The 14861-nt window shown below is 42.2% G+C and overlaps 1 protein-coding gene across 1 annotated transcript in view; it reads right to left on the bottom strand.

Moving 5' to 3' along the window:
- LOC144786174 (voltage-dependent T-type calcium channel subunit alpha-1H-like) overlaps positions 1-14861 on the bottom strand; it is a 1055750-nt gene that overhangs the window by 666439 nt on the left and 374450 nt on the right. The window contains exon 6 of the mRNA XM_078665169.1: positions 12605-12697. Within this exon, the coding sequence (XP_078521295.1) occupies positions 12605-12697 (93 nt within the window). The remainder of the gene's footprint in view (positions 1-12604; positions 12698-14861) is intronic.

Below are 14861 nucleotides of genomic sequence, written 5' to 3'. Positions count from 1 at the left end.
TCAAGGAGCTACTGGTAGCTTGCATGGACTGGTTGGAGACACCTGTATTAGACCAATACTTTTGAACATGAGTGTGGGTCTAGCACTGTGGAAAAAAAGGAGCCCCTCTCCCCACATTTCTTCCAACATAGTGCCGAGATGCCTAACATTTTATGCAATCCTGTACCATCGTGTCAACAGTTATTTCCATTTTCTTTGTGTTGTACACAAACAGAGGAATGTAATGGCCTCATCTTGATGGAGGAATAGGCTGAAGATGCTCAAATGGAACATGTGCATTCCATCAATTATGGATGCTTACCTATGGCATCAATAAATATTTTCTAATATAATTCTAAAATACTTACTTGATAACCTTCCACCCAACTATTAAATAAGTCTGTATTGGTTAGGGAATATAGCTGCATTTTAACCCAGTGTGTGAGGATATATTCTCCTTATTTCTAATAAAATGGTAGGAAAGTGTGTGGGTTTGTGTGTTACATGGTGGGATCAATAACAAGAGGCCAGGATCCCCCAGTGAGGAGAGTTTCTCCTCCTCTGCCCAACACAGCCCCACTCCATTGCATGTGACCAGCCTTTTTCCTAATTATACAATGGTGCCATGATACATGCAAGCCATGTTGGCCCTGGCTCAATGTGATTATAAAATGCAGTAAAGTTAGGGAGGGAGATCAAAGTAAATTTCCTAATAAATGGTGGGCAGGGGTCGTAGGCACAGTTGCAGCCCACCCCAGCCCAACTCCCTAATTCACCATGGTGGGAGCTGATAAGTTTCCATCAGCATTACCATGCCCTGGTGTGACGATGTGTCCACTCTTCCCCTCAACCTCATGCCCAGCCCCGAATACAGCTCTCCCTCCTTTGCCATTTACAACCTACGCTAAGAAAGTGGTAATTTTCAGTGAAAAGAAGGGGGAATCCAAAGCAGCACATTCCTGTTCTTTTCCCTTTATGCTGAGGCCATTTTCGAAGCCTAGCTTCATTGCAGGCATTCTTGCACCATAGTGGAAGGGTGCCTGTGTTGAAGGCAGGATTGGCGTATCTTCCTGCACACAACATTACTGAGAGGCTTTTTCCACTTTCTATGCATGCTTTAGAATGTAGCAGACATTGAAAGAGGAAGTACAGAGGAGACATTAAGATGTTTCTCCTCGCTGTGCGTCTCCTGGGAAGGCTGATCTTTTTGCTGCATTACCAGGTTTACCAGGCTTGGTAAATACAGGAATGCATCAAAAACCATGGGAGTTGCATGGGAACACCCACCGCAACGCCCATGGAATGCCTCTCTTGCGCAGAGTAATGCAATGCAGCGATTTGCGCTGTGTTCCATTACTCCATATTTTTTAAGCAATTTAAAGCCACGCAAAGTGGCTGTGCGTGGCTTCAAAAATATAACTTAGAGGTTTGCGTCATGCATGTACCACGTTGCGTGGTACAATCATAATTCAAAGCTTTCGTAAATATGCTCCACTTTATTTGTACCTTTTTAGCACCATTACTGGTGATGCAGCCAAGCATAGATGATGTACAACCACAATTGAGGGTACATAATATATTGCAACTAAAGAAGGGGAACACTCATAATCTTTTAGGAACAGTACCCTGTATTCCTGCACCCATATGTTACTCCCCATACTAGGAAAAATATCTTGTGATGCCGGTTGGGTGCAGGGCTACCCGATGGAACTAAAGATTCTGCCCCCGCACCGCGTGGTATCCTTACACCAAAGAAGCAACGCGTAACAAGGCCTAAGGGTCCAACTCAGACCTCATGACTCCATATCTGTTTCATTAACTACTACCTCTATTTGTACCTCCACTTCCTCTTATTGCTGCCCAATTTTTCCGCCTATTTCCACATTAAGTATAGTCCACATACATCAAGGAATCCCTCTCAAGATCAACGACTGTGGTCATCGTCACAGAGTAATGGTGGCATTTTGGAAAGGGTCAGCTGTTTTCTGCCTATCAGCACCTGGTGAAAACCCGCTCCCAGCAGTCGCGAAGGCTCAGCAGAGAAAACGGTCGACTGTCAGGAAACACTCATGTTTAGAAATAATGTCCAAGGCTGTGTTTTCTTTTCTCCATAGTATGAAATAAATTGCTAAGTGACATGGCAGCAGAAACAAACAACCGTGACTGATCCTTCTTTTGAGCGATTACAGGAACAAATTCAAGCACAGCAAGCCAGGAGCGGCCAAGGTTAGAGTAGTGCACGGCAGAGAGCGGATGGAGACCTCATTCTTGTGGTTTGGCTCTGAGTACGGAAGCTGTGCATCACTCCGCGGACCAAGAGCCGTCAATGCTTGGATCCTGGCGCTCGCGGAGCCGCGATGGCTCCGCTAGGCCCTGTGTTCACACATCTACCATACATCATTCCTTGCCCCTTATCACTGGAATCAACTTGCCCTTGTCTATTCGTGCATGCTCTGACCTCACTCTTTTTTTAAAAAAAACTCCTGAAAACCTGGTTATCCACCCTATAATCTCACTTCCTACAGTGTGATATCCCCTGCTGCAAAGGCGCCTAGAGATCCCCTTGGGGATAATTTGTGCGCCAAACAAATGAATAAAATAAAATAAATAAATATCCAATAGAGCAGAGAGACTCCCTTGCACCTGGTGTGTAGAACCAGGCAAGAAATGCCGTAGGCAACATACGTCACGTTGGTGAAAATTTGTATGCGCTCGCCAATTTCAGGTCATATCCCTGAAAGAGAGGTGGCACAGGGGCTGTATACACATAATTTCAGAAAAAGGCAGACTTCAACAATTATTAGAGATAAATTACCAACCCATTTTCAGTTTTGAAAGTGCTGGCACCCACTAAACGAGGTGAGACCCTTGACAAGTGGAGTGATGGTCTTCTAGCAAAGAATGCTATCTTGTAGAGGGAGGCTATAAAAACATCCATTTTGTTGGTGGTGGGTGGGGGTTCACAGAGTGCCAATAATCCTTGCATGGTTCCTGTGTTTTCAAATAACACTCCAGCATCAAAGATACAGACATCCTCACAGCGCCAATATCATCAAAGAACCCATCAAATCTCTATAGGTTCATATCATTTTTCTAAAATGATATTTTTAGATACAATTCAATTAAAATGTATTGATTCAATTTAGGCAATGTTTTGGTGGCACGGTCAGTGCTTAATTTAAGCCAGAGGTTGTAGGTGCGGCCCATCAACATTCATTTTTTGGGGACAGGCACTTATTTTATCTCAAGAAACGTTGACCCATAGCAAGAGAGAGGAAAACACAAACGGGAAAAGAAGGAGTAAAAGAAAGATGGAAAAAGCAGTGATATAAGGAAAATGCACGAATGAAAAGGAACGTGAAAGAGTGAGATAAAGAGGCAAGAAGTGTCTGGTGGTGGATTAAAGTGGCATGAGGTGCAATCAAAATTACACGGCGACCCCGACCTTCGATAGCGCCGGCCGCAAGCTTCTGAGCAAAACATTGGGCACCAAACCCTTACTTACAAATTAAGCACTGTGAATGGCCAATGGTGAAACGAAGGGAACTTCAGCAATAAAAATCCACTTTAAATGTGTTGTGCTAACCTACTTTACCACAAAATGTTGGAGAGTAGTGGTGTGGCCCCATACACACAAACAGAAATGTTTAAAGGGGAAATTCTAGTAGTGGACCTCTCTCAAAATGATAAAAAACACAAAAGTATTAGGAATTGTATGAAATTTAGCAAAATGAAGGAACATTTCAGTTTCCATAATTATTTTCACCTTGAAGACTTTTGCTCAATGTAGCTTTAATGGGAAACCGTTTGCAAAAAAAAAAAAAAAACCTACAAAAAACAGTTGTTCACTGCTCTGATATAGGAGGCAGTGAAGAATGAATTTTGTTTTTCATTGCCCTGGAGTCAGAGTATTCGAAAAAAAAAAGGGTTTTTAATCATCTGTGCAAGGGAGGGTTTTGTTCTATCCCTGCACCCATACCTCCAAAGACTCGAAGAAGGCAGTGGAATGGAAAATTACAGATTTCTGTCTTCACTGCCTCCTGCACATCTGCAGACATGACTGAGACAGGAATCCAGGTGATGCTCTGGTACCTCCAGCTGCTTTATAGCTGGACCATAGAGGACTCCAAGGGCCACATTTGCTGTGGGGTTGCACAGGTGCTCGTGAATCTAAGTAACGCAAATTGTTGGACAGCATCGCAAAGCTGCACAAACAAGAGCAACGGATGAACTTTGACATGCAAAATCTGTTTTGCTGTGAAAGTTGACTCACTAGCTGCACCCAAAAACATTTGAACCACCCGTGCTAATATATGCAAGGCAGGCGTGTCCTGGGTGCGCCAGTTCAAAAACCTTGGGGCATATTTACAACTTCTGGCGCATCTCTGCTTATCAGCAGAGATGCGTCAGAAGAGTTGCGACGCATCTGCCCACCCGTGCGCCACTACTGATGCGCCGCATTTACAATACCATGGCGCTCGGATGGGCAGATGCGTGACGCATCACCAGCGGAAATTCGGCGCATTGCTGGAGTTTTATCGGGGGTCCCCCATCTGTAACATGCTGCGTCAATCCTTATGCCTGCTTCAAGCAGGCGCAAGGTTTTGACGCAGCATGGCCCTAAAAGTGACTGAGTGAAATCTTGTAGATTTCACTCAACCATTTTTAGGAGGCGTTCCTGCACCGCCCCCCCACCCCCTCCACCACGCCAGAACGCCTACATGTGGTGCAGGGCTTTACAACGTGACGCATCTCCCAGATGCGTCACGTTGTAAGTACCCCACACCATGGCGCTGGATGTCCGCCGCCGCTGCTTCACAAAAGTGACGCAGCGGTGATGAAAAAGAGGCACAAGGGGCTTGTAAATCTGCCCCCTTGGGTTTTGTGTTGTAAAGCCATGTTTACTAAATTAGTGTGATCTGAGTTGGGTAAAGCCAAACCAAAGAAGGTGCAAGCTAGGGGGCCTTGTGGTTTACAGCCTGGCATACCGACAAATGTAAAATGTATATTTTACCCTAAAGCATGCATCTTAATAGTCTGGCCATTGTGGTGGTGTCTACACGTGGGTATTTGTAATCGAGGTTGTACCTTCAGTACAAACCCAAGGCTAACCAGTGGGGAGCCTCCTGTGCATCACAGCATGAGGCTTTGCATGATGTAGTGAAGTAGTGTGGCTCACTGGTTAGAGGCGGCAGACCCGAGAGCAGAGGACGGCCCGGGACCAGGGTTCGATTCCCGGCGCGGCAGGTTTTTGGACCAGGGTCAGCGGACTCGATAATTCTCTCGCCTTGGTGCCCACTCTGATCAGCGTTCACACTCGGCAACTCTGGGCATTAGCTTGCCTCATCTTCACTAACGGCCCCACCAGACCGCCGGGGATGCCTGGTCTCACCCTGGAGATACCCATTAAGGGACCATCTCTCAGGGAAGCCAGGAAGGGTTTCGCAGTGGTCGAAGCGCCTTGGGACCCTACGGGTAAGTAGTGCGCTATATAAATGCCTATACATTTACATTTACATGTAGAGTAGGCAGATTTAGCGTGAGCACCGCCAATGACATCATCGCCAAGCGACTGTTATTGACTCTGGCACTAGTCATGTTGAGAAAACGGGTATCTCAGTGCCAAAACATCAATTTGCAGGGTACTCAGAAATCATTGCACCATGCCTGTTCTCTCATTGTAACTAGATAACATGGCTCTTGAGTGAGAGGGGGAGGTAAGGTGTGTCAGGGGCCAGTTATTTTTTTCCTATTTTTTTCATCGAAAGAGAGAGGGATGGTCAGATGGAGGAAGAGGCAGTGGTAGGACACCAGGGTCTAAATTAACTAAGGGTTGCATGGGTGGTATGCACGGTGCTTTCTAATCTTGTGGTGCGCATCCAGATCTTTTATATTGTTAAGTTAATTGATGTAAAGATTTGTGGTGATCTGGCCACATAAGCGCCCACATAATTTTTAACATCACATTTAGGCAGGAGCATTTTGTACGTGGCATTCTATAATACATTTTTCCCTTTGCAACTCATCCATCAGAGTAACACTAGTCAAAGCTGAGAGGATACAACACCTTTTCAAAGAAAGCTCTTCCCCAGTAGGTCATAAATATTCTGCTATTTCCCTCATGCAGATTAGTTCTGGACCACTGACCTCAACTGAGTCTAATTATTAATATTTTAAACAAATCACTTCATCATAAAGTTAAATTTTTTATCAACAGGATTTCAACCGAGATATTGCATCCACCCTGCTTGAGGAGCACAAAGGCAGATGGGAAAGGTTTGCAGTACTTCATATATTGATACTAAGAGGCAGATGTATCAAGCTATTTTTTAGTCGCAAACGCTGCGATTCGCTAAAAAACAGCGTTTGCGATTAAAAAATAGTAAAATGGTATGTATGAAGAAAAATGCCTCGCAATATAAAGGAATCGCAATTTTTGCGATTACTTAATTTTGCGTAAGTATTTAAGAAATCGCAAATTGCGATTTCTTAAATGCAATGTATCAACCATTTAAGAATTGCGAATTTAGGCTAAGAAATCGCAAATTACCACCAATTTGTTGTTGGTGGTAATTTGCGATTTCTTTAAAAATGCACTTTATGCAATTTGTAAAGGTGGCATGTGACGCTCATACATGCCCTTAGGGCATGTATGTGCGCCATATGCCCACACATGTCATTTTCAGGGGTGCAGCAGGGTGTTCTTGAGACACCCCTGCACCCTTGAAATTATTCTCAATTTGCGATTAGCAAATTGCGAATCGCAAATTGAAAATAATTTCACTTTCATTCCTATGGGCCTCCTGGCCCATAGAAATGAATGGGAAATTATTCCTTAATTGCGATTAGCAATTTGCTAATCGCAATTAAGGAATTTTAAGAAATCGCTAAAAAATAGCGAATTTCTACATACATACCATTTTGCGATTTCTAAATAGCGATTCCTTAAAAATCGCTATTAACCCCTTCGACGCTGGTGACGGAATCATTCCGTCATCAGTCACGGTTGAGCTGTGCTGATGACGGAATGGTTCCGTCACGACCACACCTGCGATTGGAATGTTCAGCACAGCGCTGAAATTCCTGCCGCATGGAAGCGGTTAAGAAATCGCAAAAGGGTATGTTGATACATCTGCCCCTAAGTTTCATCAGTTTATTTAAATTAAAACTACCTATCACTAATGTTCTGTGCAAGAACCATCACCGCAATCATCATATGTGCATGTGCGTATTCATTTTATAAATGATTTGCATAATATATACATAGCATGATTATTTATCAAATGGCGAATACATTTTCCCTTAAACTCTGTGCATGTGTTGCTTATGTTCAGCAGTTTTTACCTAAGTGTGGGGTGAGAGGGGGACTCTTCCCAGTATGGCATTCTATCATACATTTGAGGAAAGCTGGGTATGTGTACATGTTTGTAACTCTGGTGTCCCTTTCCTCCAGCTGATGTCAATGCATTTCAACCCTCTTGATGGGCACCCAGGGAGGGTCTTCGTCAGGACGGGGACTAGTCTCTGTATGCTGGGTTTATCTAATAATGTTAGAAATCGGTCCTCGTGAGGATCTGCGGTGTAATCGGGTGACTTAAATTTGCATTTGTACCTCTCAATCTAATTAATCAATTTTGTCAAATAAATTTGCCTTTGTGCAGTCTGTGCTTGAGTCATGGACCTGGGACTAAGAATCACTCCGAGTCTGGATTTTGTTGAGGAAGCCAGCCCATTGAGAATACCATACGTGTCATAAGATGGTACTTATTGCTGCGGTTGAAGCCACACCTTGCTCCATATCATGATTAAGGTTGTTGCAAGCAATCTTTCGTGCATGGATGTGGCTCCAAGGTGAAACATCCACTGTAGAGTAGTCACTCAGTATATTCCCTCCAGAGCACTGCTTCTCCTTCACTTTTGGCTATCCCATGCGTTAAGAATGTTCGAAGGGGCAGCAAAGCCTTCTGTTTCCTGGCTGCTAAGGCTTGGAATGAGCTCCCTTGAGAAATGCGCTTGATCACTTCTGAGCTCATCTTCTGAAAAAAACCTAAAACTTTTCTCCGGGGAAGTACGTTTACTGCTGAAGGGTTGTGTACCTGGGCACCGCCCACTAGCACTGGGACACTCCTTGGAGTAGCTGCGCTCTCTATAAGTCCATTATTCATTCATTCACAAGGAGGAAGTTAGAACAAGGGGTCGGTATTCGAGACAATCAAGTCAAGACGGGTGATGTTCAGGTATAGAGATTACACCTTAAAATATCTGCACTTCTTATACTGTGACTATGGGGCACATGCATCATTGTAAATTGCATTCGCAAATGGTGCGAATCGCAAAATTCGGCCGTTTGCGAATGCAATTTCAACTTTTGGGATGCATCATCATTTTTGTACTTTTCGTAATTTAAGAAATCGCAAAATTGCAATTTCTTAAATTGTGAATGCATTTAAGGAATCTCAAATTGAGATTCCTTAAATGCAATGCATCTAACTTAAAAAATTAGCGATTTCGCTAATAAGGGGAGCAAATTACCATGAAGTTGACCTTCATGGTAATTTGCGAAAACTTTGAAAAATGCACTAAAGTGCATTTTTCAAAGTTCCATTTTACACACACACACATACCATTGGGGCATGTGTGTGTGCAAGATGCACTTATAGGCAGATTTCAGGGGTGCAACAAGGTGTCCTTTGGACACCCCTGCACCCTTGAAATTGCATTCTCAATTTGCGATTCTCTCATGGAGAATCGCAAATTGAGAATGTCTTCCCATTCATTCCTATGCGCCTCTAGGCCCAAAGGAATGAATAGGGAGGTATTCCTTAATTGCGATTCTCAATTAGAGAATCGCAATTAAGGAATTTTAAGAAATCGCTATTTTTTTTGCGATTTCTTGATGCATTGCAGTTTGCAATTCCTTAAATGCGATTCCTTATTTTTCGCAATTAAGGAATCGCAAAAAGCAATATTGATGCATGTGCCCCTATGTAGCTGGAACCCAAGCACATTTTACCCAAAAAATGTAGTAGATAAAGGCAGGTACATAACAATGCTGCATCAAGTTCACAAAAAAACACTGAATCACCAGAAGGAAAAGAGCGACTAGTCACTCTGCAGCATCCATCAACCTAAATACTGAGATTCAACACAGATCCATTCATCTTTGTCTACGGAACAAATGAGCTGAAAGATGAGGCACACACATGATGCTTTGGTACAGGGCGAGAGCACATGGGTGGAGTACACCTGTATTTTTATTCAGGCAGATTCTCTTGAAGAATTGTGCCAACACATCTGTTGACCACTATTGCCAACAATATATACAAAGTAGGCTATTGTTCTATCCCTTTTAACCATTGTTTTTCTTCGAGCAGCATCTTTCAGCCACTGGCTTGGGACTTTGTTGGTTACTTCTTGGCTCAGCCCCGCGGAGTAGTCATCGCTCGTCTACTTCTATTAGCTGTTTGACTGTGTACTTCCGTTTCCACTTGATTTCTTGCATTGATCTTCATGAGGACTACTTTACAAGTGTGGGCATCTTGGACTGCTACTTTTGACTCTCTCCTGTGTGTCTCGCTCTGATGTGCTAACACTCTATGTGCTAGTACATTGGGTAGAGGATGTGGCCTAACGGCTAGGGAGGTAGACCTCAAATCTGGGGAACTGGGTTCAAGTCTCAGAAATGGCGCTCAACATCCTGTGATTCTGGGCAAATCATTTAATCTCCCCGTGCCTAACAAAAATGAATGTGTCCTTATGTAATGTAACTGGTGCTCATGTTAAGCGCTGTGATACCTATAGGTCAAGTTTGCGCTATATAAAACTCTGGATTTTTTTTTTTTAAACCCAGGCCTATTGGCTTTTGTTAATGCCTATTTTTTTTTTCTTGCAATTGTTACAAATATTGGCTCCTCAAACAGATGTGACTCATACTTTCAGGGCATTTCTACCCATATGTTATCTTTTAGTGCAAATATAGCAGAATACCTAATAAAATAAATCTGATAGAAGAATATTGATTCCAATAAAACAACCTGAATAACATTTTCACGTACCATGTTGTTTTAGCAGAAAAAAAATGTTGACAACATGTTTCCCTCATTTTCTTTTTATAACAATTGCTCTTTCTGCGAGAAACCTAGATCACCGTTAATTCTTTTTTATTTCTTATGTATAATATTAAGGAAAGCATTACAACCAGTGAAATGTATATTAGATTTTTTTAAGTTTGTTCTTTTAAACAGTCCACCTTGGGGGATTGTACAGTCTGAAAAAACAGTCATAAAATCTTTATGGGTAATGTTAGGCTCCCTCTGTCTCCTGTTCGTGAATGCCAAGTCATGCACCTCTCACCCACCAGCAGATGTTACTGTAGAAAACTGTTAGGGATGCCTGCAGAGCACAAAATTATATTAACACCAGTTCTATGCATAATTAGCTGTCTGCACATTAATATGCTTCATCTTTCTTTAAGAAATGTGCCAATTGGGGAAGCTGTGTCACTCTAGTGGTCATAGACGCCGCCTTTCTACTGGCTCTGTCCTATCCAGGCCTCCAAACCCAAGACTGATCAAGTGATTGGAGGTGGGGGACAGAGCAGAGACTCTTCATCTCATTCTATTTCAGGTGGGCTGCCACCAGATCCACAGTAGCATGGCCAACACGGCAGTGCTTAATTTGTAATTAAATAAATGCAAGGCCTCTCATCAGGAGACCACTGCAGCTCTCACCACGCATTGCCCCTACCATGCTGCCAGTGATAGGAACAACACAACTACTAACCAACACACTCCTATAGGTGTGACAATTCAGACAATTGTAGGCCCTCAAAGCTATAAGAATGGATTGGGCGACAGGTAATAATAATTTTTAATGCATAGTGAATTGACAATTGACTGCTGTTGCCATCATCTGAGCCAGTGCCACCCTGTGGCAGACTGTTAGAAGCGCAGGTGTTGACAATTGAGTGCCGGTGCCAAGCACCGGAAACCACCGGCTCAAATTAAGCACTGCACGAGGGTAAGCCCTAAAAGGTCCATTGGTGCCTGATCTGTGTGGAAGCAAACACCAAATCACAAAAAACCTTGCATTGGAGCGACATCAAGAAAGGAAATACATTTGAACCATTATTGCTGTGAGGTGTAAATAAGATATGAATGGGTAAAATATTATTTTCATAAGGGTATATATGGTAAAACTCTTTCATATTATTTATGCTATTTGTACATAATAAGTACATAATATCAATTTCTTTACTTTTCACATCTGAAAGATGGTACCACGGCAAAAGATGCTTGTGCCATTTTTTTTTAATCTCATATGCGATATGAACTGTGCAAATCAGTTTGCTCGATTTTGTTAACATAAATTGACTTCACATGCAGCAGGCTTTCTTCTTAAAATTGTCCAAAAGTCTGTATGACACCTGTAAAATTCTATGGTAACAATTTTGTTGCACATGTTTAGCAATGATTCCCTATGAATTTTCTGTTTTTTTTCTCTTGTGCAAAAAAGGTTTTGCAATATGGAATGGGATAAAATTTGATTGCTCCTTTGCATATTACACGTCTGGCAAAATAGCGCAAAATGAATGATCTGCCATGTTTTCGCAACTGTTCAAATTGTCTCTGATAGGGCCACAATAGCTTCGTTTAGCTGATAGGTCCTTGCGCTGAACCAGGATCACCCTAGTCTTGCTTGAGTGGCACGGATGCTGCCATCTGAGCCTGTGATCTGGGTAGCTCTGCTGTTCTTGGAAGCACTAGTATTCAAGGGCACTAATGTCATTGAGAGAGCATCTTCTGGGGTTCAGGAGACCTTGCTTTGAGTACAAAGGGGCATATTATCAAGATCGGCGTTAAAATTATCGCCGCTTTAGCAGCAGGAAACGGCAGCTAAAACGGCGATAATGGGCTTGATAATATGCCCTTGTGAATCCCCATAGAAGCCCAGGTTCACACCAGAACCTGGGCTTCTATGGGAATTCTCAAGGGCATATTATCAAGCCCATTATCGCCGCTTTAGCGGCAGTTTCCTGCCGCTAAAGCAGTGATAATTTCAACGCCGTTCTTGATAATATGCCCCAAAGTGTGATCTGTGAGTAACAGTCTTCAATCTGAAAGAATGTGCTAGAAGTTACTTTAGTAGTACTTTCTAGGAGTAAACTAAAGGTATTACAGGAGTAAGTCACACCTGTTCACAGCCAAATATTGTTAAACTTGTACTAAAGCATTTAATTTGAACAAGTTTCCAGACATCATGCATCTAATACGTTGACTCCTTTTGCTCAAGTACAATTTATCCTGTTTTTTGCTTATCTTGGCTATGTTGATGTCATTTCATTTTATACCGATGCCAATGTGTTTGATCAAAGCTAAGAGGGCTGGTATATTTATAATACGCCAATCATGTAAGGAAGAAACCAACTAAACAAATCAACCAATGTCAGGCACATTTTGCGGCAAAATCAAAGGGGGCACCTGCTTGCAAGTATTAGTGAGGCTCTTTCAGTTGTTTGGGTCTTTGTTGCATTTATCAGGGTTGGTGGTTTACCACCAGTCACACAGAAATAAAACACATTTCACAATCATAAGAGGCAAAGCATGCTAAAGTAAACAATACTTACGATTATAAGTAATATAAAATATATAAAATTGTAAAAAGAGTGGGCATCCATAACATAGTACATGATGTCAACCCAGCCTTCTAGGGTTATAACCTAGAGAGAGAGACAGAAAGAGAACATCAAGAGTTAAGAATGTAAGAAAAAATAGTTTTCATTTAATACAAGTGATAAAGTATCCCCTGCCATACATGATAAGAATATTGCAAGTCCATAACCATATAGAGGAAACAGGCTGAAGGCCGAGTTCCTTTACAAGGTTATGGATCCCTGAGATTATTTGCAATATCCTTATCATGTATGTCAGGGGGTACTTTATCCATCATAATACAAGGTCACACCACTAACATTCCCACAAACCACTTAAAGACCTTGCGCGTAGCTCTTTTATCTGAAGTAGTGAGCATGTTTGCAAACATGAAGAATAAAAATAGAACCTCTAGTTCAAAATTAAACACATCAAAACCTTTCACTTATTTGTTGCAAACAAATATTAAAAACAGTTCAATACAAGTCAGTTTTTAAAAAATGTTTAGAAACATGCAGAAAGAGTCTTGCTTTTCTCTTTCTAAGGAGTGCAAAAAAGAAACATGATCTGCTTGCTTGCCAATGTAAGCTAATAAATACAGCAGAAGAAAGAAAAGCAATGTTCTGTTTTCCTTTCAGTTTCAACAGCTGCTTCAATTATGCTCTGTTACGTGCCCTTCCTACCACCTTGTCTGCTGGTTCTGGCAGCGGGCATTGTGATGTTGACTGGAATACCTTATAAGTTGGTGCATCACAAGTCGCTGATTATAAAGAAATTAGAGACTGGGGTTAATACAGGAATTACAGAATCCCATGTATTATAACCCGATTACATAAAATTACCCGATTCAGCCACTGTTGTAGTCACCTTTGCACCGACAGACTAATGTAAACATGAGGGGGCAGATTTACAAGGTCTGGCGCATCTCTGCAAATCATCAGGGATACGCCAGAAAACTTGCGACACGCAAAACTACCCCTCCGCCACCACAGATGCAGCGCACTGTGGAGCAAGGTTAGGCAGATGCGTGTCGTATCTGCCGGCGTAAGTTTGGTGCAGTGTTAGAGTTGTGTGGGGGGCACGATGCAACTCCAGCACTGTTCCAACCCACCCTATCTCTAACATGCTGCATCACGCCTTATGCCTGTTTCAAGCAGGCGCAGGGTTTTGATGCAGCAGCGTCGGAAAAGTGACTGAGGGAAATCTTGTAGATTTCACTCAGGCACTTTTCTGAGGCTTTACCGCGACAGACCGCCCACACTGCGACAGTATGCCCACATTATACCTGACGCAGGTATAATGTGGCATAAGGGTTTACGGCGTGACGCATCTCCCTGGATACGTCACGTTGTAAATCTGTCGCAGCATGGCGCTTGCTTTACGCTGCTGCTGCATCACAGAAGTGACTCAGTGGCGGTGCAAATGCGTCACAAGTGCCTAGTAAAACTGCCCGAGATTTGCAAAGCGGACTAGTTTAAAAACATACTTTTTGTTCAGTGATCGCAAAAATTTATGTACAATTATGTTACAATGTCGAAAACGTACGTAATATAACCTGTGATGGCAACTGCTGCTTGCTGGTAGCAGAGCTTTTTGAGCTTTTGTAATAGGGATCTGTATTTGTGTTTTAAAAGAAATAAGAGAGAGTAAAATAAAGTTCAGAAAGGCATTTGGTGGCAAGACAGGGCTATAATAAGGGGCATACAATATGTGCTGTTTTTCCTGTTAAAATACATGCCATTTTGAAAAACAAGGGAAATACAATTCTTCAGTAACTTTCAAGTGCAACAATAAACCTCACACGACAAGACACAAGATACAGGCAGCAGACTGGTCTGAGGAGATAACTCCTCTTTCGAGGAAAAAATGTCTCCGGGCGAGGCATTTTCTAATTGAACCAGTCTCCTCTGGGCAAAAATTATGCGAATCTGTGTTATTATAGTGTACTGTAATCGGATTTATCTGTCGCTTACTACCGCTGATGTGGCAGTGAAGTGCTTTATGGTGAGTAGATACAAAATGGCAAACGTTTTGCAAACTTTGCATAACACAAAATTTGGAAATTGCTAACTATAATGGAAATATATATACAAGAACAGCGCAAACTATCCATTTAGCAGAACAAAACATTTTCCTTAACTCTGTAATCTAATGAATGTTGCCAATAAACAAAAATTGCAAGATAGTAACATCAACAGTAATAATTTAGGTTTGACTCACAAAGGCTTCACT

Source organism: Lissotriton helveticus, chromosome 10, assembly GCF_964261635.1.
Source record: "Lissotriton helveticus chromosome 10, aLisHel1.1, whole genome shotgun sequence".
Taxonomy (NCBI): Eukaryota; Metazoa; Chordata; class Amphibia; order Caudata; family Salamandridae; genus Lissotriton; species Lissotriton helveticus.
Note: the sequence above shows the minus strand (reverse complement) of the source record. Positions and strands in the feature narration are given on the sequence as shown.